Genomic DNA, 26,135 nt, shown 5'->3' with positions numbered 1-26,135 from the left:
GTGCGCACACACAATGTTCGGAACTAAATGTTCCCAATGCTGGCCAGTGGAGTACCCCTTTAATTAAAGCTGAACACTTACCTTGCCACTTCCCCATCATTGCACGTTTCCCGAGTGCCAAGTCTTCAACTAGTAAAAAAAAAAGGACTGAGCCAGAGACCAAGGGCATTCTGGAAAGTAGCTGGAGTTTGGGCAGGTAAGTATGCTGTTTTATGCTTTCTGCAGCCTCATTAACATATAAATAAATCACTCTGTGCCCTGGCAGTCTTTTGAAATGGGCACTATCATTTGCAAAAACTTTTTATATAGTAACATCATATATGGCTAAATATAACAACATTTTATTTTAAGGAGAAAAAATACTGTCTTGTCCCTGCAGCTGTTGCCCATGTGTCCCTGTGCGAAGACAAAATACAGGAAGTTAGGGTGGGACAAGCAGGGCTCTGTACAGGCTCTTGGCTTGTCAATCATCCTGGTGTGTGATTCGGGAGTGTGTCACAGGGCCTCAGTACCAATTTATATGACAAATATACATACACTCTTATCTACATTATATAGAATGTTTTTGAAAATGACAGTGTCTGTTTAAAGCGCTACTGTCATTAGTAAGGAAAGAAAATGCTTAAATCAGTATAGTTATGTGCTCTTATATAAAATAATAATAATATGCATGTCTTAATATGTAAAATACCTTTTTGATCTATATATTACTGTGATCAGTCTTCTGAATTTCTCTCTGAGACTGGGGTTGCTTCCCCTGGAGTATGATGAGCTCCCCTCTCCCCTGTCATGAGGTCTGCACAAACATTTTTACATTTGCAAAGCATACTGCCTATATGCATGCTCTATATAACTCTAATGCAGCCATGCATGCTCTAGATAACTCTAATGCAGCCATGTGAAACTATATGGTGCAAGGAATGAAGTAGAACTCCAGTGAAAAATTTTTTTTTCAAATCAACTGGTGCAAGAAAAAACTGATTTGTAAATCATGTCTATTTAAAAATCTTAACCCTTCCTGTACTTATCAGCTGCTGCATACTACAGATATACTACAGAGAAATTTGTGAAGTTCTTTCCAGCCTGACCACAGTGCTCTCTGCTGACACCTCTGTCCATGTCAGGAATGGTCCAGAGCAGAAGAGGTTTTCTATGAGGATAGTATTCTAATCTGGACAGTTCCTGACACAGACAGATGTCAGCAGAGAGCACTGTTGTCAGACAGAAAAGAAATTCACAAATTTCTCTGTAGTATACAGCAGCTAATAAGTACTGGAAGGATCAAGATTTGTTTAACAGAAGTCATTTACAAATCTGTTTAACTTTCAGGCCCCAGTTGATATGAAAACATTAGTTTTTCTACTTTTTTCCACCGGAGTTCCCCTTTAAGTGTTGATATAGTGGAAGGCAGTACTAACATAGAATGGACATGATGACGCTGTATTGTAGGGATAAGTGATTTTCTTTATCTACAGAATAGGCTCTTCCCACAAGCAATCTCCTATTTACAGAAGACGTTTCAAGTGCGCAGACCAAGTGGCTCCATATTACTGAGCAGGTAAGTGCGGCCCTCCCCTTGTGTTATACAGTACAGTGGTCCCTCAAGTTACAATATTAATTGGTTCCAGGACGGCCATTGTATGTTGAAACCATTGTATGTTGAGACCATAACTCTATGGAAACCTGGTAATTGATTCTAAAGGCCCAAAATGTCATCCAAAAATAGGAAAAAGTGAGGATTAAAGAAAAATAAGTAGATAACTAATATAGATAAAGCAAATCCTTACATATAAAAGTAAGAAAGATCTGCTGGGAGCTGTAATCACTGTCTATGTCAGTGTTTCCCAAGCAGGGCGCCTCCAGTTGTTGCAAAACTACAACTCTCAGCATGCCCGGACAGCCGTTGGCTGTCCGGGCATGCTGGGAGTTGTAGTTTTGCAACAGCCAGGGGCACCCTGTTGGGAAACACTGGTCTATGTAGAGGAAAGGAGCTTCTTCAGGGTCCTGTACAGTACACACAGTGTCCTAAAAAAGTAACATGGAGCCGCCCTCACCTGGTGTCCAAAGGAGCAGGTAACCCTGGTACAGGTAAAGTGTACAGAACATGTAATACCTCCCTGTACTGTAGGGGGCGCTACCAGACACCAGTCAGTGCATACACTTCAGTAATACAGGTAAAGTGTACAGAACATGTAATACCTCCTGTACTGTAGGGAGCGCTACCAGACACCAGTCAGTGCATACACTTCAGTAATACAGGTAAAGAGTACAGAACATGTAATACCTCCCTGTACTGTAGGGGGTGCTACCAGACATCAGTCAGTGCATACGCTTCAGTAATACAGGTAAAGAGTACAGAACATGTAATACCTTCCTGTACTGTAGGGGGGCGCTACCAGACACCAGTCAGTGCATATACCTCAGTAATACAGGTAAAGAGTACAGAACATGTAATACCTCCCTGTACTGTAGGATGTGCTACCAGACACCAGTCAGTGCATATACCTCAGTAATACAGGTAAAGAGTACAGAACATGTAATACCTCCCTGTACTGTAGGGGGCGCTACCAGACACCAGTCAGTGCATACACTTCAGTAATACAGGTAAAGAGTACAGAACATGTAATACCTCCTGTACTGTAGGGGGCGCTACCAGACACCAGTCAGTGCATACACTTCAGTAATACAGGTAAAGAGTACAGAACATGTAATACCTCCCTGTACTGTAGGGGGCGCTACCAGACACCAGTCAGTGTATACACTTCAGTAATACAGGTAAAGAGTACAGAACATGTAATACCCCCCTGTAGTGTAGGGGGTGCTACCAGACACCAGTCAGTGCATACACTTCAGTAATACAGGTGTTTTACCAGTAAATGTCCATTCTGATTGGTCAGTTCTTTCAGCCATTGACATGTTTCACAGATCTGGACCGTCTGTTGTATTGTATGTTGAGTCTGGTTTCAACTTACAATGGTCCAGAAAAGACCATTGTATGTTGAAACTATTGTATGTTGAGGCCATTGTAAGTTGAGGGATCACTGTAATATGTGACTGTTTTGCTGACGCTGATAATTCCTGAACATATGTTCTGTTTGTTCTCATTAAGACAATGTGCAAGGAATCAATATGTGAGGAAAAAGTCAGATACCCAGAGATACTGCCATGAAGGCTGCGCTGAGCACACGCGATGCGGTCCGGTCATTGTCCCGGAGGAACATCTCCAGGTAGTACATTGTCCCAGAAGTCCTTCTGCTTTGGAGGGAGCTTCTGAGCTTTCCTATTAACGGGGTTTAATGAGAGGATTTATATGACACATATATATATATATTATATATATATATATATATATATGTATATGTATTGTGAGGCTTATGAATAAGATATTTTATTTATTTATTCGTTCCTTTACTCACTAATTAGTGCCAATAGTAACCAACTGGGCCAGTGCAATACTGTTCTGTTATTTCATCATATACCTGCTATCATAATCCTTATTATTGGGGTCTGTATAACAAATTTACTATAGTACAATTTAAAGGGAACCAATCATCAGATTTTACCCTATATAATGCTTGGCAAAGAGTTATATAGGGTAAAATCTTTATTTTTACCATTCCCGGGGGATGCTCCTGCCCCCAGGGATGGTGAAGATATGAAGTTATAAACTAGTCACCGCCGCCGCCGTAAGTAGTCACCTGGGCGGGGAGCTTCACTCACCTACTCCCGTTCTTCGGCCGGGAGCGACGCCCCCTCCGCTTGTTTGAAGGGCCGCGTCATTGTTCCGCTCACTGAACAGACGAAGCAGAGCGATGACACGGCCCATCAATCAAGCGGAGGGGGCGTCGCTCCCGGCCGAAGGACGGGAGTAGGTGAGAAGAGCTCCCCGCCCAGGTGACTACTTGCGGCGGCGGTGACTTGTTTATAACTTCATATCTTCACCATCCCTGGGGGCAGGAGCGTCCCCCGGGAATGGGGAAAATAAAGATTTTACCCTATATAATGCATTTCCAAGCGTCATATAGGGTAAAATCTGATGATTGGTTCCCTTTAATCTGAATTTGTATTTCTGGCACGCCACCATAAGCATAGTGCAATATTGTTTAATATATTTACTAACTGAATTTCTATCATATTTTAAACCTCACCCGTCATATTAACAAAAAATATTTTTTGTTGGATCTATCACTCAGTACCTAATCCTGACCATGTACATGTAATTTTTATGTGTCTAGCTCCTTTATTTTTTTTTTATTACACTTTAACTTTAGCTCACTAGTCCGAATTCCTCTCAAAGGGAGGGGGCGTGGCCTCACTGTGCAGGTCTCCGCCCCCTCCCTCAGTATACTGTCTGCTCACATCTCTCCCAGCATTAGCAAAACTACAACTCCCAGCATGTCCTCACTGGCAGTAGCCGGACACAAGATGACAGTGGGAGGATTTTTCCTCCAGCTCTGAGCCCTGAGCTCACAGCTGTCAATCAAGGAAGTGTGTCCATGACATAGGTGATGACTCATGGACACAGCAGGACTAGTATGTGTCCAAGCAGGCGGGGGGGCAGTTGTTTACTGGATTTATCAGTAGAGAATACAGAGAATTTTCTAATGAAAGCAATTACAAAACCTATTTGTTATACCGTATTTTTCGCCGTATTAGACGCACTTTTTCTTCCCCAAAACTGAAGGGAAAAGTCGGTGCGTCTTATACGGCGAATACACCCCTATCGCGGCGGTCCCTGCGGCCATCAACGGATGGGACCCGCGGCTAATACAGGACATCACCGATCGTGGTGATGCCCTGTATTAACCCTTCAGACGCGGCGATCAAAGCTGACCGCCGCGTCTGAAGGGAAAGTGACACTAACCCGGCTGTTCAGTCGGGCTGTTCGGGACCGCCGCGATTTTACCGCGGCGGTCCCGAACAGCCCGACTGAATAGCCGGGTTAGTGCTTACAGAACACCGGGAGGGACCTTACCTGCCTCCGCGGTGTCTTCTCCGTTCAGGGATCCCCTGTATGGCCGGCGCTCTCCTTCCTCGTCATCACGTCGTCGCGTACGTGCGTCGGCGTGCATAACGACGTGATGGCGGCGACGGAGAGCGAGGATACCCGGCCGGCAGCAGAGACGTTCCAGAGCGACGGTGACGCGGCGACAGCGATGGGTCCGGAGCGGCGGGGACACGTGAGTATTACCTCCTATGCAGTGGTCTTCAATCTGCCGACCTCCAGATGTTGCAAAACTACAACTCCCAGCATGCCCGGACAGCCAACGGCTGTCCGGGCATGCTGGGAGTTGTAGTTTTGCAACATCTGGAGGCCCGCAGGTTGAAGACCACTATTGGGTTCAAAATCTTAATTTTTTTTGATTTTGCACCTATAAATTGGGTGCATCTTATACGCCGGTGCGTCCTATAGGGCGAAAAATACGGTACATGCTTTACAACATGTCAAAAGTTTTTGTGTCTGACAGCGCCCGTTTAACTTAACTGTTGTGTTCATTAAGGCAGGTATTTGTAGGTGAATATGAGGAGATTTCAGTAAAATGGCAGATAGCAGAGTTTGTTTGGGGTAATTTATTGAAGACATTTATTGGAATAGCTTTCTGAATATTGTGGGTTCTTTTCCGCTGTTTTCCTGACTGTTTGTCATTCGCCTTGTTTTCTCCATCTACCACTTTGCTATAGCAATGCTTCCTGTGCCGCAACAAGTTCTGCGGAGCATCCGGGCCCCCTGATAGTGGAGGGATTCGAGATGCAGACTTCATCCTCTACGTCAGCGCCATCACAACGGAAAGATGCAGCCAGGAGAACATTGTGGCGTATGCGGCCTATTGTCAGCTGGAAGCAGATATGGACAGGTAGTGAAGCTTATACGTTTCTATGCCAGAAGGGAACATATAGTCCAGTCATTAAAATGATCCTTTCCAGCAGGGTAACCTATTCCAGCTCTGCACACCAGTCATCTGCATTCATGTTTGTGTGTTAAAGGAAAACTGTCAGCTTACTCCCCCCGCACTAACCAGTGGTACTGGCTGGGGGACGCTGATCAGTTTGATGCCTACTGTGCCTGGATCCGTCCCTCCGTTCGCCCGAAATCTTCAATATAGCTATAGCTATAGTTTAGAGACCACTGCACAGTGGTCTCCAAACTGTGGACCTCCAGATGTTGCAAAACTACAAATCACAGGATGAACGGACAGCAAACTGCTGTGTGGGCATGCTATCAGTTGTAGTTTTGCAAGATCTAGAGGTACACAGTATAGAGATCACTGTGCAGTGGTCTCAAACTGTAGACCTCCAGCTGTTGCAAAACTGCAAATCCCAGCATGCTTTCCTGTATATGCTAATTATATGCCCACATACCGCCGCCGCCCCATTGCCTCCCCCCATCCCCTGCCCACATACCGCCGCCGCTGCCCCATTGTCTCCCCCATCCCCTGCCCACATACCGCTGCCGCATTGCCTTCCCCCATCCCCTGCCCACATACCGCTGCCCCATCGCCTCCCCCCATCCTATGCCCACATGCCGCTGCCCCATCGCCTCCCCCCCTTCCTCTGCCCACATACCGCCTCCCCCCATTCTTCTGGCTCCTGCGCTGTTGCTGTGCGCTGCGTAATGATGAGTGACGTCCCCAACGCGACGTCACCGTCCGTGCGCTCAGTGACAGCGCAGGACGCCGACGGAGCCAGAAGGATTGCGGACCCCAGGAACAGGTAATTATTACACCGGCGATGGGGGGAGGCGATGGGGCAGAGGATGGGGGGAGGCGGTATGTGGGCAGAGGATAGGGGGGGGGGAGGCGATGGGGCAACTGTGGTGGTTAGACTCAGGACCCCAGGACCGGCAGGGGGAGAGAAGCAGGCGGCGGCGGCGGTCTCTGGCCCAGCAAAAGCCGCTGCAGTTCATTGATTTAAAGCGCCCGCTTTAAACCTTTGATCTGCAACGGCTTCTGCCTCGCCAGGGGGGTGTTGAAATAGCCGACAACTTATACCGGAATATCGGTATAAGTTATCGGCTATTGGCCTGAAAGGTGACAGATTATCGGTATCGGCCCTAAAACATCGATATCTGTCGATTCCTTCCCTGTAACCCCGCCTGTGCCATTTAGCACCTAATTAGCATATACAGAAAAGAAGATTTCGTCCGCATGGCAGGGCGGATCTGGGCACGGTAGGCATGGGGGGCAAGCTGATGTGCGTTTATTTCAGGATGCCATCATAAGCATCTGACCCTTTGTAGAGTTACCTTCACACAGTATTTACCCAGTTTGGAGACCATCTTTGCAGTATAGCATAGAGCTGCAGGATCTACCAATATGCTGCTATATATTGATATAAATATAAAGTCTGTACTGGGACTATCACTTCTTGATGAAAATCTTTCATTGACCTGCTGCTTTCTATAAGCAGAACCCCTGAGCTGTACATGTTATTTTCTATCAGGATATATGTCCATTACAGAACTAGAGCCTAAAGTGTGTTTATATTAGTAATATACTGTACTATATTGGTAGATTTGAGAATTCGTGCCAATATCTTTTTTTTGTCCTTGTAGGCCCATTGCAGGATATGCCAACCTGTGCCCCAACATGATCTCCATCCAGCCCCAGGAATTTGCTGGAATGTTATCCACTGTGAAGCACGAGATAATTCACGCTCTGGTAAGTGCCTTCTGCCATTTATCTCTGTGTTCTTGTTCTAAAGCGCAACTGTCATGAAATCTGGGTGCAATAACCTGCACACAGCCTTTGTTCTGTGTGCAGGTGGAGTGTATAGCAATGTTTTTACCTAATATTTGCAGGCTTTCATGACCCCAAAAATAGGGATCGACCTATTATCGGTTTGGCCAATAATCACGATTTTTGACATTATCGGTATCGGCAATTGCCCCGCCCCGAGATCACCACCGCCGCCGCATTGCCTCCCCCATCCCCGGTTTTATAATTACCTGTTTCCGGGGTCCGAGCTACTTCTGGCTCCTGCGACGTCCTGCGCTATTGCTGTGTGCTCTGCAATGACGAGTGACGTCCTCAACGCGACATCGCCGTCAGTGCGCACAGTGACAGCGCAGGATGCTGCCGGAGCCAGAAGTAGCGCGGACCCCGGGAACAGGTAATTATAACACCGGGGATGGGGGAGGCAATGGGGCAGCGGTGGTGGTTGGACTCAGGACCCCAGGACAGGCAGGGGCAGAGAAGCCGGCAGCGGCGGCGGTCTCTGGCCCTGCAAAAGCCGCTGCAGTTCATTGATTTAAAGCGTCTGCTTTAAATCATTGATCTGCAGCAGCTTCTGCCCCACCGGGGGGAATAACCGATAACTTATACCGGAATATCAGTATAAGTCATCGGCTATCTGCCTCAAAGTTCACATATTATCGGTATCGGCCTCGGCCCTAAAAAATCTATATCGGTCGATCCCTACCCAAAAAATGCTTTTGATCAAAGCCACTGACGGTCGGATAGGCGTGGCGCGAGGTACGCGATGCCCTGCCGCTACCATGCCCACCCCCTGTATGTCAGTGCTGGGACCGCTTTTTGATTGACCCACAGGTCCCAGTGCATGTGCCCTTCAGCTCGTCTAACGTGAGCGCGGCTGCTGTTTCCGGCACTCCAAGCGCACTTCCTCGGGCTGCCGATAGGAGTGCAGGAAACAGTCTGTCGCTGTGAGGCTGCACCTCTGCTTCTACCCGCTGTACGTTTTTACTGCATGTGAATAAAGATTCCTTCAAGCAAGTATCCCGGGTGAGTGCATCCTTTATTTCTTGAACTATTTGCCAGTGCTTATGTATTCTGGATTGCACCCCTGTGAAGCTCCTCAGGTTATCAAGCTGGTGCCTAGTTTCCCATTGGATTGGGCAGCTGGACTCACCGGTTTCTATCAGTGTTTTGGATTCTACATATCCTATAACTTCTGTATAATAGGCAAACGTTCCTAAACTCCATATAATGATAATTACTGTGCATGAATCTTGGGAGTTATAGATGTGAAATGTCGGTAGTATTAGAATTGTTGCCTGAATTCTGTTCCTTTTTTTGTTTTCCAGGGATTTTCAGCTGGTCTCTTTGCATTATATTATGATGACAATGGGGAACCTCTGACACCGAGGAACATAAATGGTTTCCCTATCTTCAATGAGAGGTGAGTGTCCTTCTTATCCTCTCACATTAAACATTACAGCAGGTGTATGCGGTGTTACAGTCTCCATTTATTGCAGCATTGGTGTTTACCAGTGGAGTGATAAAGTCGTTCGCACTGTGACAAGAAACTGGGATGTTAGAGGCTCCAAAATGGTTCCACACAATGTCTACCTGCTGGTCACTCCAAGGGTCACTGTGAGTTTCCATATTCATTATAGTTATATTTTATGACAGAATAGTAGTAGAATACTCAAATGCACAGAAAATCAGCTCAACCAACAAGCTCAGCCGACAACCACCGGGTAAACTTGCAAAGAATCATGCAGAAAACATTTATTTATTTAAAGGGGTTATCCAGGAAAAAACTTTTTTATATATATCAACTGGCTCCAGAAAGTTTATGCAGGATAAGACATCAACTGCCGAGCCGAGAAGTTCGTGACGAATCGAATTTACTGTAAGTTCGCTCATCTCTAGTTGTGACGTCACAAAATGTTTTGTAACACTAAAAATATATTTTTTTAATTTAGATAAAGTAGAAAAACTTTAATAAATAGCATTAAAGGGGTTATCCAGGAAAAATTGGATACAATGTTATATATATATATATATATGTCAACTGGCTCCAGAAAGTTAAACAGATTAGTAAATTACTTCTATTAAAAAATCTTAATCCTTTCAGTACTTATGAGCTTCTGAAGTTGAGTTGTTCTTTTCTGTCTAAGTGCTCTCTGATGACACTTGTCTCGGGAAACGCCCAGTTTAGAAGCAAATCCCCATAGCAAACCTCTTCTAAACTGGGCGGTTCCCGAGGCAGGTGTCATCAGAGAGGATTTAGACAGAAAAGAACAACCTTAACTTCAGAAGCTCATAAGTACTGAAAGGATTAAGATTTTTTAATAGAAGTAATTTACAAATCTGTTTAACCCCTTAAGGACGCAGGACGTAAATGTACGTCCTGGTGAGGTGGTACTTAACTCACCAGGACGTACATTTACGTCCTAAGCATAACCGCGGGCATCGGAGCGATGCCCGTGTCATGCGCGGCTGATCCCGGCTGCTGATCGCAGCCAGGGATCCGCCGGCAATGGCCTACGCCCGCGATCTCGCGGGCGTCCGCCATTAACCCCTCAGGTGCCGGGATCAATACAGATCCCGGCATCTGCGGCAGTTCGCGATTTAAATGAACGATCGGATCGCCCGCAGCGCTGCTGCGGGGATCCGATCATTCATAACGCCGCACGGAGGTCCCCTCTCCTTCCTCCGTGCGGCTTCCGGCGTCTCCTGCTCTGGTCTGTGATCGAGCAGACCAGAGCAGGAGATGACCGATAATACTGATCTGTTCTATGTCCTATACATAGAACAGATCAGTATTAGCAATCATGGTATTGCTATGAATAGTCCCCTATGGGGACTATTCAAGTGTAAAATAAAAATGTAAAAGTAAAAAAAAAGTGAAAAATCCCCTCCCCCAATAAAAAAGTAAAACGTCCGTTTTTTCCTATTTTACCCCCAAAAAGCGTAAAAAACTTTTTTTATAGACATATTTGGTATCGCCGCGTGCGTAAATGTCCGAACTATTAAAATGTTAATGATCCCGTACGGTGAACGGCGTGAACGAAAAAAAATAAAAAAAAAGTCCAAAATTCCTACTTTTTTAATACATTTTATTAAAAAAAAAATTATAAAAAATGTATTAAAAGTTTTTTATATGCAAATGTGGTATCAAAAAAAAAAGTACAGATCATGGCGCAAAAAATGAGCCCCCATACCGCCACTTATACGGAAAAATAAAAAAGTTAGAGGTCATCAAAATAAAGGGATTATAAACGTACTAATTTGGTTAAAAAGTTTGTGATTTTTTTTAAGCGCAACAATAATATAAAAGTATATAATAATGGGTATCATTTTAATCGTATTGACCCTCAGAATAAAGAACACACGTCATTTTTACCATAAATTGTACGGCGTGAAAACAAAACCTTCCAAAATTAGCAAACTTGCGTTTTTCGTTTTAATTTCCCCACAAAAATAGTGTTTTTTTGGTTGCGCCATACATTTTATGATATAATGAGTGATGTCATTACAAAGGACAACTGGTCGCGCAAAAAACAATCCTCATACTAGTCTGTGGATGAAAATATAAAAGAGTTATGATTTTTAGAAGGCGAGGAGGAAAAAATGAAAACGTAAAAATTAAATTGTCTGAGTCCTTAAGGCCAAAATGGGTCCTTAAGGGGTTAACTTTCTGGAGCCAGTTGATATATATATATATAAAAAAAGTTTTTTCCTGGAGTACCCCTTTAAAGGCTTACTCCGCTCCCCATCGTCCGGAACATTGAGTTTCTCAACGCTGTGTGCGGCCTTCCGTGTTCACGCCTACCCCCTCGTTACGTCACAGCCTGCCCCCTCAGTGAAAGTCTATAGGAAGGGGGTGCAGCAGCTGTCACGCCCCTCCCATAGACTTGCATTGAGGGGTCTGGGCGTGACGTCACGAGGGGGCGGGCGTGAACACGGAAGCCCACATACAGCGTTGTTCCGGACACTGGGGAGCGGAGTAACCCTTTTAATCCACCTGATAAAGCAAGACATACAGGTAAAGTGACTCGGTTCAATTGATCAAATCATTTTAGTCATACGCATGACTGAGGGTGTTTTGATCGACTGAAGCGTGACACTTTACCTGTATGTCTTTACCTGTATCAAGTAAATTAAGTTTTACTGCAACGTCTTACTGTGCTGGGCATCTGTAATCCTTAGCGATCCGAATACTATGGGGTTTATTTACTAACGCGTTCCCGACTCTTTTTTTTTTTTCCCTAGGGTTTTGCGCCCAAATTTTGTCGCACACTCCATGGGACACAGTTTGTGACCAAAAAACCAAAACTCTCCATTTTACAAGAAAACCCCCAAAAAGTGGGCACAGTCACAGGAAAAAGGGGCGTATCTATCCCTGACAGTTTAAAAAAAAAATCCCAACATATTTACTAAGGTTTTATTGTGGATTTGAGCTGGAAAAACCCGACAGATCAGAACAGTTGTAAAAAAAATTAAAATAAAATAAAATAAAAAAAAACTTGGAAAAATACCCACAAATAACCCACTCCACCCTTAGTAAATAAACCCCTATATGTATAGATATGGCCTAGTACAGAAAGCCGTTTTTGCACCGTGTGCTTCTTTTGGCCTCCTGAGGGCGGGAAGAAGCACACGGCTGTGTGTGATAACGGCTGTTACCCTCTGAGCGCCCGCATCAGAACATCTCCCTGCCGCACAGAATGCTCGTGTCGTGACAAGCTACGAGGACGGCGAGTGCAGGCTACTATATCTTACTAGCTTGGCACCTCGTCGGTAGCGAACCATACTACGGCTACGGCCACTGATAGATACTGAGAACTGTTGTACTTGATTGTGACACTCGGGCTCCTGTATGTGACTGTGCTCTCTGTATCCAGTTTCTCTTCCCAAATTATAATACTGTATAAGTTTATGATAAAAAAAAAAAACTGTTAGAAATAATCTATCACCTCCTGATTATACATTACCATTAATCCTGTTGATCATCTGACGGACTGTGGGGGCAGCACTGAGTAGTGATGTTGTTTTTTCAGGAGGAGGTGCGGAATCACTTTGACTGCCCAATACTGGAGGGAATGGAGCTGGAGAACCAGGGCGGTATCGGGACAGAGCTGAATCACTGGGAGAAGCGGCTGCTGGAGGTGCGGGGGCAAAGATTTTTTTTTTCTGGTTATTTCTGTAGTCATTTTTACTTTTTCCTAATACTTCTTGTTCTGCCTCCACAGAATGAAGCCATGACCGGCTCCCACACACAGAATAGAGTCTTCTCTAGGATCACCCTTGCACTGATGGAGGATACGGGGTGAGTCCTGATATTATAACCCACAAACTCTGATCAGTATAACCCACAAACTCTGATGTCTGTCTGGAGCCATACTACTTACGTTTTTATTTAGTTGTTTTTGCCCACTGGCTATGGTTATGTTTTTGTTTTTTTCTTTAATCCTGTTTTACAGTCCCCTGATGAAGTAAGCTCCCCAAAACAAGTTGAGACACCAAATACAATTTAGGCATATCTAAGGCTACTAGCTTAATGGTCTTTGTTCCCTCCCTTATCTGGACAGGTGCTTTGTGGTTGGGCTCATAGGGACTGGTAGGGCATAATAGAAATGGGGCGTATTCCCTTTCTTTAAAGGGGTACTCCGCCCCTAGATATCTTATCCCCTATCCAAAGGATAGGGGATAAGATGTCAGATCGCGTCCCCTCAATGCAAGTCTATGGGAGGGGGCGTGACGGCCGTCACGCCCCCTCCCATAGACTTGCATTGAGGGGACGGGGCGTGACGTCACCCTCTTCCGCTCGCATGGTCGGGATCTGAAGCCTCCAGCGTTGCCGGAAGCCATTGAGGTGGGTGCTGAAGTTGAGATCCTGCAGCGGGACCCCCGCAATCTGACATCTTATCCCCTATCCTTTTGGAAAGTGGATAAGATGTCTAGGGGCGGAGTACCCCTTTAACAAACTGCGTTGTTCTCTGTGGTAAATCAACAGCATTAGTAAGGGCATTGCAGCTTGCTATGACTGGCTCATATTCCCATGTCCTGCTAATTTAGATATTAATGATAACAGACGGACAATCAGCTCGAGTCCAAATGAAATATCCCCTGTCCATATGAGAAGAGCGTCCCCTACAGTGGAGGGCTCGGTATGTCAGTACATACATTTTTTTTTTTTGTACGTGCCACCAGCCACAGTTTTTGGCTGAGTGGCAGAACACCCCCCCCCCCCCCTCCACTGACTTCTGCGCCCCCCTGCCGCCACCAATCGCTGATCAGTGTGCAAACCACTGATTAGGTAAACGCTTTTTTCTTTTTTTTTTCTGGACTACAATCGGTATATGGGGGGAGTTGATCTTTCTGATCAAGTCCTCAAGCCATATAACGCCATGCGGAAAACACGGGCATGGTACAAAAAAGTTGCGGTCTACATGGTACAGGTTGCCATGTACAACGCTTTTGTACTGTCCCAGTACGCCGGCAACACAGGGACATACCTGCAGTACCAAGAGGAAGTCCTAAAGGTCCTGATCTTTGGTGACCACCAAAGAGCGGGTCAGAGCACCTCTGGAACTGTGGGCCCCCGGATCACTTCCCAGGTGAAGACCCCCCCCCCCACACTGGAAAGAAGGGACGATCCCAGAAAAAATGCAGAGTGTGTGGCAGGAGGGGGATTCGTAAGGACACCACCACCCAATGCGACACTTCCCCCGATCATCCGGGCCTCTGCATTAAGGATTGCTTCAGGAGTATCACACTTCCATGGAGCACTTATGAAACTTCTATTCCTTCTCCCTAATTTTAATTCCCCCAAAATTCGACTCCATTGTAACAGTCCAGAGTACATGGTCTTTAAAATGTTAAATCTAAACTTTTTTTTTTCTTCCCTAAAATGGGTCATGGGACACAGTCAGCAGCATTGGGGGGGTTTGCAAGTTGCCTCAAATGTGCAGCGCTCTCTCCCCAGCTGAGCTGCGCATTTGAGGTAACAGAAATAGGGACGGCCACACACATCACATTCCCGGGGGGGGCGGAGATACTTTCTGTAATGGTGTCACTTGTGGGTGTTTCATTTTTGTATTTTCCTCGGAATGTATGTAACCGTCATCTACTGATATGCCAAAGGCCTCAAATGCAAAGTGACCTCTCTGAGCCTTGTTGTGCGCCCGCCCAGCACGTTACCCCATATGTGGATGTATTTGCATAGTCAGGAGAAAAAGACCTCCAAAATTTGTAACCCAATTTCTCCCATTACCCCTTGTGAAAATGTAAAAAATTGGGTAACCCGAGCATTTTAGTGTAAAAAAAAAAAAAAATCTAGTTTTTCAATGTACTCACTGTACCCCTTTTTACCTTCCAAAGGATAGGGGATAAGATGTCTTGACGCTGGGGACCCCCGCAATCTTGTATCGGCACCCACCTGTTTGAGCTGCCCGCCGCGGTGCCAGCTCACAACCAGCCAGGTGGTGAACACGGGGCCGGAGTATCATGATGTCACGATTCCGCCCCCGTGTGCCGTCACGCCCCCTCCCATAGACTTGCATAGCGGGGGCTGATGTCACACGGGGGCGGAATCGTGTCGTCACGATACTCCGGCCCCGTGGTCGCCTGTTTGTGAGCTGGCACCGCGGCTTGCAGCTCAAACTGGTGGGTTTAAGATGGGGGATAAGATGTCTTAGGGCCGGAGTACCCCTTTAAATTGATAGTGGATCCAGCATCTCACTCAGTCAGAGGCCATATGCCCAGCAGAGGTGAGTGAAAAGAGTGTTAGGGTCCCATCCAAAATGAGGCCACCTCCCCGTGGTGGATGGGGGGACATGTTTTGATCAAAAACTGTGCGAAGAGCCTCCATTTTTTGACCAAGAGCGCTACTGCAACCTTCTTTTTTGTATACTTTGTATTTGCCACAGCAGCGTGCACCCGTGTATTAGGCAGTTGTGCTGGCAATTTTTTTTATTTTTTTTTTTGTTTTTTTTGAGGGCACCAGGTACAGCATTGGGTACACTTATTTAGACATAGACAGAGAGCACTGGGAACTCAGAAGTAAAAACGGCTTAAAAATAACGGATGCAGACGGGTACAGGCCCAGTTTATCAAACACAAAACTTTTTAAGGGGTATTCCAGGAACAAACTTTATTTTATTTTATTTTATATATATATATATATATATATATCATCTGGCTCAAGAAAGTTAAACAGATTTGTGAATTACTTCTATTAAAAAATCTTAATCCTTCCAATAATTATCAGCTGCTGAAGTTGAGTTGTACTTTTCTGTCTGATAACAGTGCTCTCTGCTGACATCTCTGCTTGTCTCAGGAACTGCACAGAGTAGAAGAGGTTTGCTATGGGGATTTGCTTCTACTCTGGACAGCTCCCGAGACAGGTGTCATCAGAGAGCACTTAGACAGAAAAGGACAACCTTAACTTCAGCAGCTCATAAGTACTGGAAGGATTAAGATTTTTTTTATAGAAGTAATTTACTAATCTGTTTAACTTTCTGGAGCCAGTTGACCCATACATATATATAACATTGGTTCCAATTTTTCCTGGATAACCCCTTTAATGCTATTTATTAAAGTTTTTCTACTTTATCTGAATTTAAAATATATATTTTGAGTGTTACAAAACATTTTGTGACGTCACAACTAGAGATGAGCGAACTTACAGTAAATTCGATTCGTCGCGAACTTCTCTGCTCGGCAGTTGATGACTTTTCCTGCATAAATTAGTTCAGCTTTCAGGTGCTCCCGTGGGCTGGAAAAGGTGGATACAGTCCTAGGAGACTCTTTCCTAGGACTGTATCCACCTTTTCCAGCCCATCGGAGCACCGGAAAGCTGAACTAATTTATGCAGGACAAGACATCAACTGCCGAGCCGAGAAGTATGTGACGAATCGAATTTACTGTAAGTTCGCTCATCTCTAGTCACAACTTGTTTAATGATTTGTTTTTTTTTAAGCTGGTACAGAGCTAACTACAGCATGGCACAGAAACTGGAGTGGGGACGAGGGAAAGGATGTGACTTTGCAATGAAAAGCTGCAAGATCTGGATTGATCAGCAGAGCAGAAAGTAAGACATATCTTGTTTCTTGTGTATTCTAATCTCTGCGTATCTCAGATGATACAGCATCTATTGTGTGCAGGAAGAAAAATGTCAGCCCCTTCTGCAATGCCCTGCGAGGAAATCCTTTAAAACTGGCCTGCCGGCAGGACCAGAGGGCGGTGGCGATATGTAACCTACAGAGGTTCCCCAAGAGCCTCCCCCAAGAATATCAGGTACCTACAAGTTACAGAGTTCAGTATAACCTCTTCCTATGTACCGTATTTTTCATCCTATAGGACGCACCGGCGTATAAGACGCACCCAATTTTTAGGGGCAAAATCTAAAAAAATACAGATTTTGAACCCAATAGTGGTCTTCAACCTGCGGACCTCCAGATGTTGCAAAACTACAACTCCCAGCATGCCCGGACAGCCGTTGGCTGTCCGGGGATGCTGGGAGTTGTAGTTTTGCAACATCTGGAGGTCCGCAGATTGAAGACCACTGCATAGGAGGTAATACTCACGTGTCCCCGCCGCTCCGGACCCGTCACCGCTGCCCTGGATGTCGCTCCATCGCTGTCGCCGTGTCCCCGTCGCTCCGGAACGTCTCTGCTGCCGGCCGGGTATCCTCGCTCTCCGTCGCCGCCATCACGTCGTTACGCACGCCGACGTATGTGCGTGACGACGTGATGACGAGAAAGGAGAGCGCCGGCCATACAGGGGATCCCTGAACGGAGAAGACACCGAGTTGGCAGGTAAGGTCCCTCCCGGTGTCCTGTAAGCACTAACCCGGCTATTCAGTTGGGCTGTTCGGGACGCCGCGGTTAAATCGCTGCGGTCCCGAACAGCCCAACTGAACAGCCGGGTTAGTGTCACTTTCCCTTCAGACGCGGTGGTCAGCTTTGATCGCCGCGTCTGAAGGGTTAATACAGGGCATCACCGCGATCGGTGATGTCCTGTATTAGCCGCGGGTCCCGGCCGTTGATGGCCGCAGGGACCACCGCGATAGGGGTGTATTCGCCGTATAAGACGCACCGACTTTTCCCCCCCAGTTTTGGTGAAGAATAAAGTGCATCTTATACGGCGAAAAATACGATATTTCACAGGTTCCTTATGTTATTTATGGAACAGCTGATCGTGTAATATTAGGTGTGTGAATCTCCATGCCAGTGTTTCATAGCCAGGGTGCCTCCAGCTGTTGCAAAACTACAACTCCCAGCATGCCCGGACAGCCAACGGCTGTCCGGGCATGCTGGGAGTTGTAGTTTTGCAACAGCTGGAGGCTCACCAGGTAAGAAACACTGCTCTACGCAGTAATAAAAGTGGATGGTGTTACCCTATGCCAGTGGTGTCCAAACTGTACTTCTCCAGATGTTGCAAAACGTCAACTCCCAGCATGCCTAGACAGCCGTTGGTTGCAGCGAAAAGTTGTTCGGGCATGTCCAGGCGTGCTGGGAGTTGTAGTTTTGCAACAGCTGGAATACACACCAGCTAAAGGGGTACTCCGCCGCTAGACATCTTATCCCCTATCCAAAGGATAGGGGATAAGATGTCAGATCGCCTTGGTCCCACTGCTGGGGACCCCGGGGATCGCCGCTGCAGCACCCCGCTATCATTACTGCGCAGAGCGAGATCGCTCTGCATGTAATGACGGGCAATACAGGGGCCGGAGCATCGTTACGTCACGGCTCCGCCCCTCGTGACGTCACGGCCCACCCTCGTCAATACAAGTCTATGGGAAGGGGGCGTGGCGGTCGTCACGCCCCCTGCCATAGACTTGCATTAAGGGGAAGGGCCGTGATGTCATGAGGGGCGGAACCATGACGTCACACTGCTCCGGCCCCTGTATCGCCCGTCATTACACACAGAGCGAACTCGCTCTGCGCAGTAATGATAGCGGGGTGCTGCAGCAGCGATCCCCGGGGTCCCCAGCAGCGGGACCAAGGCGATCTGACATCTTATCCCCTATCCTTTGGATAGGGGATAAGATGCCAGGGGGGGAGTACCCCTTTAAGAAACACTGCTCTACGCAGTAATAAAAGTGGATGGTGTTACCCTATGCCAGTGGTGTCCAAACTGTGCTTCTCCAGATGTTGCCAAACTACAACTCCCAGCATGCCTAGACAGCCGTTGGTTGCAGCGAAAAGTTGTTCGGGCATGTCCAGGCATGCTGGGAGTTGTAGTTTTGCAACAGCTGGAGGGCCGCAGTTTGGACACCACTGGCATAGGGTAACGTCATCCACTTTTATTACTGCGTTGAGTAAGTGTTTCCCAGCCAGGGTGCGTCCAGCTGTTGCAAAACTACAACTCCCAGCATGCCTGGACATGCCCTAACAACTTTTCACTGCAGCCAACGGCTGTCTAGACATGCTGGGAGTTGTAATTTTGCAACAGCTGGAGGCACACCAGTTTAGAAACACTGCTTTACGCAGTAAAAGAAAATGGATGGCGTTACCCTATGCCAGTGGTGTCCAAACTGCGGTCCTCCAGATGTTGCAAAACTTCAACTCCCAGCATGCCTAGACAGCTGTTGGCTGCAGTGAAAAGTTGTTCGGGCATGTCCAGGCATGCTGGGAGTTGTAGTTTTGCAACAGCTGGAGGGCTGCAGTTTGGACACCCCTGGCATAGGGTAATGTCATCCACTTTTATTACTGCGTATAGCAGTGTTTCTCAACTGATGTGCCTCCAGCTGTTGCAAAACTACAACTCCCAGCATGCCTGGACATGCCATAACAACTTTTCACTGCAGCCAACAGCTGTCTAGACATGCTGGGAGTTGAAGTTTTGAAACATCTGGAGGGCCGCAGTTTGGACACCACTGCCCTATGCGGAGTATCTTCACTTTGAAAGAACAGTTTTGCAGTAGCTGTATACAATACATTCATAAAGTCTTCAGACTTATTCCCCTTTTTACATTCTTTAATATATTTCTATGTTGTACTGATCCTTGGTTACATCATATAGATATAGATATATATATAGTTACATATATATATACACATAGTACTATTATCTGTATTATACTTCAGAGCTGCACTCACTGTTAGAGCTCGAGGTGTCAGACACAAGACATGGGGACTTTTTCTGATGAGAACCTGCAGAATAGCGAGTGCCAATATGGATTCAGAATAAGATTTACATCTCTTAGCTCTGAGCGTTTTTGGAATATTACTAAGCTGTCTGGAGTCTTTCATGTTTTTACCTGTCACATGAATGTTATGCCATGAAAAAGAAAGTCATTCAAAATCCTTTTGGTGCTTGAAAATCGTTACTGATGAGGATGACTCTTCCTTATACCGGGGCATGTTATAAAACAGCTCCCACTTGAATGCAAACAGTCTTAAAGGGTACCTTTCATCAAAAAAATTACCTAATGTATGCAGAATAACTTTCCAATTGCATGTTATTAAAAAAAATATGCTTCTTTTTATTACATTTTCCACTTTGAAAAAATGACCACTAGAGGTCTCCCTACCAGTCCTGGCGCAAGCCTTTTTATAGATTTCAGACTCATGCTGGAGTACTAAATCTCAGACTGATGCCAGGACACTGACAAGCTCAGCACTGCTCCCTGCCTGTCACTCAGGACTCTGCCTTACTGCATGCCCTCATTCTTATTACTATCGGAGCTCCTGTCTTCTCTCTGCACATGCAGTTGTAAACAGAGAGGAGAAGATTCAGAGCTGCCGGCTGCTGTGTTCACAGCCTCTATACTGGGCCACGCCCCCTTCCTCCCTCACACTAGTACGGCTGAATGAGCAGCCAAGAAGGCAATAAATCAGGTAGAAAGGGGGGGGTTTTGAGTGAAAAGAAACACAGGGATAGAGTCAGTGAGAGTCAGATGGGGGGGGGGGGGGGTATTAGGGATGAGTTTGGATCATGATAGGTACACTTTAAATTGGGTGGGTCGCACATGCTCAAGTACTCAGACTCCCATCATCCATGAGGGGTGGGGGGTGCTTAGTTTTCCAAATGCTTTTTTCCAGTAATGTTACCTCCCCATCCAATACTCTGTCCTGTCTGAATGCTGGGGATATATATCCTGCTTTTGTATTAGTAGGTGAAGCCTTTTTCGGTTACATTAGGTACAGTTTACATATATTTAGTACTTTTTAGTGAATTTTAAGAATTTAACTTGTTTCCTCAAAGCAGCTGAAATGAATTACAATCTTATGATTTTCATTATTGTTATTGCATTATCATCCCAGTATTTTGACTACATTCCTGGAGTGGTAGAAGAAGATCTGGCTTATTATGGAGGAGCAGTAGAGATTGCTGACTTTTGCCCCTTCACCCAGGAGTTCAGCTGGCATTTGAGCGGAGAATACCAGAGAAGCTCGGACTGCACCATGGCCCAGAACCAGCCCGGTTAGTCATTGGTATAAGCTCAGGGCCATACACACTACACTCATGCTGGTGGGATCCAGCAGTCATCTAATGGATTTTTGGGAACCAATCTGTCTCTGCGGGAGGAGTGTGATCCTGTGTTGCTGTTGGAGACAAGTGTTGCCTTAACCCCTTAAGGACTCATGACGTTCTCATACGTCTTCATTAAGGTCATTAAGGACTCATGACGTATGAGAACGTCATGAGCTTTCCCGGCCCCCCGCATCCATCTGGAGGGGAGCCAGTGCCCAATGCCTGCTGAAATCGTTCAGCAGGCATCGCGGCATATCACCCAGGAGGGACATGGTGACCCCCCCATGTCGGCGAAGGCCGCAGATCGCTGTACAATTCAGCCCAGCGATATTCAGCCCAGCGATACGGTTTACCGGCCGACCAATCAGGGCACCTGCTGCGGGTGTCACTCCCGCAACCCGCTCCGCCCCTCTTCCGGAGGACGGGTGCGGGAAGGTGACCCCGGCAGCTGGGGACCCCGATCCCCGGCGTCCCTGTTGGGATTGGGGCCCCAGGAGCGGCGGTGGCGACGAGGGACTGACCTGTGTGCCGGAGCAGCAGTTGGAGCTGAGTGACAGCCTCCTGCTCCCAGCATGCAAAATGGGCATGCTGGGAGCTGTAGTTATGCAACAGCAGGACGCAGACCACCTCAACTCCCAGCATTCCCTTATGGGCATGCTGGGACTTATAGTTTTGCAACAGCTGGAGGCACATTTTTTCTATGGAAAAGTGTACCTTCAGCTGTTGTATAACTACAACTCACAGCTTGCACAATCAGCTAAAGTGCATGCTGGGAGTTGTTGTAGTGGTGCATCTGCTGGTTGCATAACTACAACTCCCAGCATGCCCGTTGGCTGTCGGTGACTGCTGAGAATTGTAGTTTTGCAACAGCTGAAGGCACACTGGTTGTGAAACACTGAGTTAAGTAGCAAACCAGTGTGTCTCCAGCTGTTGCATATCTACAATCCCCAGCCAAAGTAGTATGCCTCCAGCTGTTGCATAACTACAACTCCCAGCATGCACTGATAGACCCTACATGCTGGGAGTTGTAGTTTTGCAACAGCTGGATGTTCTCTCCCCCCCCCCCCCCCCCCCCCCCCCCCAATGTGAATGTACAGGGTACACTCACATGGGCGGAGGTTTACAGTAAGTATCCGGCTGCAAGTTTGAGCTGCGGCAAATTTTCTGCCGCAGCTCAAACTGCAAGCGAGAAACTACTGTGAACCCCCGCCCGTGCGACTTTACCCTAAAAACACTACACTACACTAACACACAAGAAAATAAAAAGTAAAAAACATTATATACACATACCCCTACACAGCCCCCCTCCCCAATAAAAATGACAAACATCTGGTACGCCACTGTTTCCAAAACGGAGCCTCCAGCTGTTGCAAAACAACTACTCCCAGTATTGCCAGACAGCCACTGACTGTCCAGGCATGCTGGGAGTTTTACAACAGCTGGAGGCACCCTGTTTGGGAATCACTGGCGTAGAATCCCCCTATGTCCACCCCTATGCAAGTCCCTAATTTAGGCCTCAAATGCGCAGTGCGCTCTCACTTTGGAGCCCTGTCGTATTTCAAGGCAACAGTTTAGGGACACATATGGGGTATCGCCGTACTCGGGAGAAATTGTGTTACAAATTTTGGGGGGGGATTTTCTGCTATTACCCTTTTTAACAATGTAAAATTTTTGGGAAACCAAGCATTTTAGGTAAAAAAAATTACATTTTTTTTTTTTTACATATGCAAAAGTCGTGAAACACCTGTGGGGTATAAATGTTCACATTACCCCTTTTTACGTTCCTCGAGGGGTCTAGTTTCCAAAATGGTATGCCATGTGTTTTTTTTTTTTTTGCTGTCCTGGCACCATAGGGGCTTCCTAAATGCCCCCAGAGCAAAATTTACTTCCAAAACGCCAAATGTGACTCCTTCTCTTCTGAGACCTGTAGTGCGCCAGCAGAGCACTTCTCACCCCCATATGGGGTGTTTTCTGAATCGGGAGAAATTGGGCTTCAAATTTTGGGAGTTATTTTCTGCTATTACCCTTTTAAAAAATGTAAAATTTTTGGGAAACCAAGCATTTTAGTTTTTTTTTTTTTTTTTTTTTACATATGCAAAAGTCGTGAATCACCTGTGGGGTATTAAGGTTCACTTTACCACTTGTTATGTTCCCCGAGGGGTCTAGTTTCCAAAATGGTATGCCATGTGTTTTTTTTTTTTTTTTTTGCTGTCCTTTTTGCTGTCCTGGCACCATAGGGGCTTCCTAAAGGTGACATGCCCCCCAAAAACCATTTATCGCTCCTTCCTTTCTGAGCCCTCTACTGCGCCCACTGAACACTTTACATAGACATATGAGGTATGGGCTTACTCAAGAGAAATTGGGTTCCAAATACAAGTATAAATTTTCTCCTTTTTACCCCTTGCAAAAATTGAAAAATTGGGTCTACAAGAACATGCGAGTGTAAAAAATGAAGATTTTGAATTTTCTCCTTCACTTTGCTGCTATTCCTGTGAAACACCTAAAGGGTTAAAACACTTACTGAATGTCATTTTGAATACTTTGGGGGGTGCAGTTTTTATAATGGGGTCTTTTATGGGGTATTTCTAAATAGGGAGTTTGCAAATTTTGTGAAAAATTTGAAAATTGCTGCTGAACTTTGAAGCCCTCTGGTGTCTTCCAAAACTAAAAACTTGTCAATTTTATGATGCAAACATAAAGTAGACATATTGTATATGTGAACCAAAATTTTTTTTATTTGGAATATCCATTTTCCTTACAAGCAGAGAGCTTCAAAGTTAGAAAAATGCAAAATTTTCAGTTTTTTTCATTAAATTTGGGGATTTTTCACCAAGAAAGGATGCAATTTCCCACAAAAATTTACCACTATGTTAAAGTAGAATATGTCATGAAAAAACAATCTCAGAATCAGAATGATAACTAAAAGCATTCCAGAGTTATTAATGTTTAAAGTGACAGTGGTCAGAATTGCAAAAAACGGCCGAGTCCTTAAGGTGAAAAAGGGGTAAATCCTTAAGGGGTTAAAGGGGTTATCCAGGAAAAAAATTAAATTTTTATATAGCAACAGGCTCAGAAAAGATAAACAGATTTGTAAATTACTTCTATTAAAAAATCTTAATCTTTCCAATAATTATCAGCTGCTGAAGTTGGGTTGTTCTTTTCTGTCTGACAACAGTGCTCTCTGCTGACATCTCTGCTTGTCTCGGGAACTGCACAGAGTAGAAGAGGTTTGCTATGGGGATTTGCTTCTACTCTGGACAGTTCCCGAGACAGGTGTCATTAGAGAGCACTTAGACAGAAAAGAACAACTCAACTTCAGCAGCTCATAAGTACTGAAAGGATTAAGATTTTTTAATAGAAGTAATTTAGTAATTTACAAATCTGTTTAACTTTCTGGAGCCAGTATAATGGCGGCGAGAGGCCGCGGAAACGTTGCTCTCCTGATTTTTGCACTGGAATAATGCAATAAAACCCACGTTTTTTTCACAATTTTTTGTGTGCTGCTATTCTCTGGAGTACTATATCTATTATTTCTACTATATATATATATATATATATATATATATATATATATATATATATATTCCTGGATAACCCCTTTAATTCTTCCAAACTGTGAGTGATTCGACAGCCAGTGACAAGAACATTACATAAGGTGGCATCATTAAAAAAAAAAGTCCTACAAACTAAGCCCACAGTCCCCATACTTCTGTTCCAATTGTATATCCGCATACACTGTGTACTGTGATTTGACGGTAAATTTCTTGCATGTCCCAGCTGCAACCAGGAATTATGGAGCAGAGCGCTACGGTCCCGCGTCGGTCTGTGTGGAGCAGAAAGCGGCATTTGTCATTGAGCAGTGCACGAAAAGGATGAGTTACCCCGACTGGGGCAGCGGCTGCTATCAGGTATGGACGGTTACTAGGTATAGAGCGAAATAAAAGGAATCCCTAATTAGGGATCGACCGATTATCGGTATGGTCGATATTATCGGCCGATAATCACGATTTTGGGCATTATCTGTATCGGCAATTACCTTGCCGATAATGCCCCGCACCGCCCCCACCGCAACGCGACCGCCCTCCCCCCGACGCACCGCGACCGCCCCCCGACCCGCCGCACCGCGTCGCACTCCCCACCGTAGTGCTGGGCGGTGAACCGGATACCGTTTTTTTTTTTTTCTCCCATGGTATGGATTTTTGCCCATACCGCTATACCGGTCGGGCCCCTCCCCACCCTCCGAGTCAATAAAAAAATGTAAATTACCCATAATAGGGGTGGTCCGGGCCATCCATCCTTCCTGTAGTGTCAGGCGGCATTCTGGGTGGAGGGTGAACCGGTCCGGGCTGTCCTTCTTCTCCGGGGGTCATCTTCTCCACTCCGAGTAGGCTCCGGCCTAGTAACGCAGCATAGACGCCGCTACGCCGTGACGTCAGGTGCGTCGCTGCGCATGGGCGTCACTGCGCAGCGGCGTCTATGCTGCGTTACTAGGCCGGAGCCTACCCGGAGTGGAGAAGAGGACCCCGGAGAAGGACAGCCCGGAACGGTTCACCCTCCACCCAGAATGCCGCCGGACACTACAGGAAGGAAGCATGGCCCGGACCACCCTGACAGGCAGGGGGAGAGAAGCGGGTGGTGACGGCGGCGGTGGCCTATGGCACCGCAAAAGCCACTGCAGTGCATTGATTTAAAGCGACCATTTTAAATCAATGATCTGCAGCGGTGTCGCGGGGGGGATAAATAGCCGAAAACTTATACCGGAATATCGGTATAAGTTATCGGCTATCGGCCCTGACCTCCACCGATTATCGGTATCGTTATCGGCCCTAAAAAAACGATATCGGTTGTTCCCTATCCCTAATATACTTCTATAGCAGCGTTTCGCAACCAGGGTGCCTCCAGGTGTTGCAAAACTACAACTCCCAGCATGCCTGGACAGCCATCGGCTGTCCAGGCATGCTGGGA

General features: G+C 46.1%; 1 protein-coding gene across 1 annotated transcript in view; it reads left to right on the top strand.

The window, feature by feature from the left end:
* Nucleotides 1-26,135, top strand: part of LMLN (leishmanolysin like peptidase) — a gene marked incomplete at its 5' end in the record, with an annotated part of 40,536 nt that overhangs the window by 7,112 nt on the left and 7,289 nt on the right. The window contains 12 exon segments of the mRNA XM_056534113.1: nucleotides 1,476-1,558; nucleotides 3,110-3,227; nucleotides 5,683-5,855; nucleotides 7,553-7,658; nucleotides 9,041-9,135; nucleotides 9,212-9,329; nucleotides 12,746-12,853; nucleotides 12,938-13,014; nucleotides 16,669-16,779; nucleotides 16,853-16,985; nucleotides 20,960-21,119; nucleotides 24,948-25,078. Coding sequence (XP_056390088.1) covers nucleotides 1,476-1,558; nucleotides 3,110-3,227; nucleotides 5,683-5,855; nucleotides 7,553-7,658; nucleotides 9,041-9,135; nucleotides 9,212-9,329; nucleotides 12,746-12,853; nucleotides 12,938-13,014; nucleotides 16,669-16,779; nucleotides 16,853-16,985; nucleotides 20,960-21,119; nucleotides 24,948-25,078 — 1,413 coding nt within the window.

The sequence above is a fragment of the Hyla sarda genome, chromosome 8 (genome assembly GCF_029499605.1).
Source record: "Hyla sarda isolate aHylSar1 chromosome 8, aHylSar1.hap1, whole genome shotgun sequence".
In the NCBI taxonomy this organism is placed as follows: domain Eukaryota; kingdom Metazoa; phylum Chordata; class Amphibia; order Anura; family Hylidae; genus Hyla; species Hyla sarda.
Note: the sequence above shows the minus strand (reverse complement) of the source record. Positions and strands in the feature narration are given on the sequence as shown.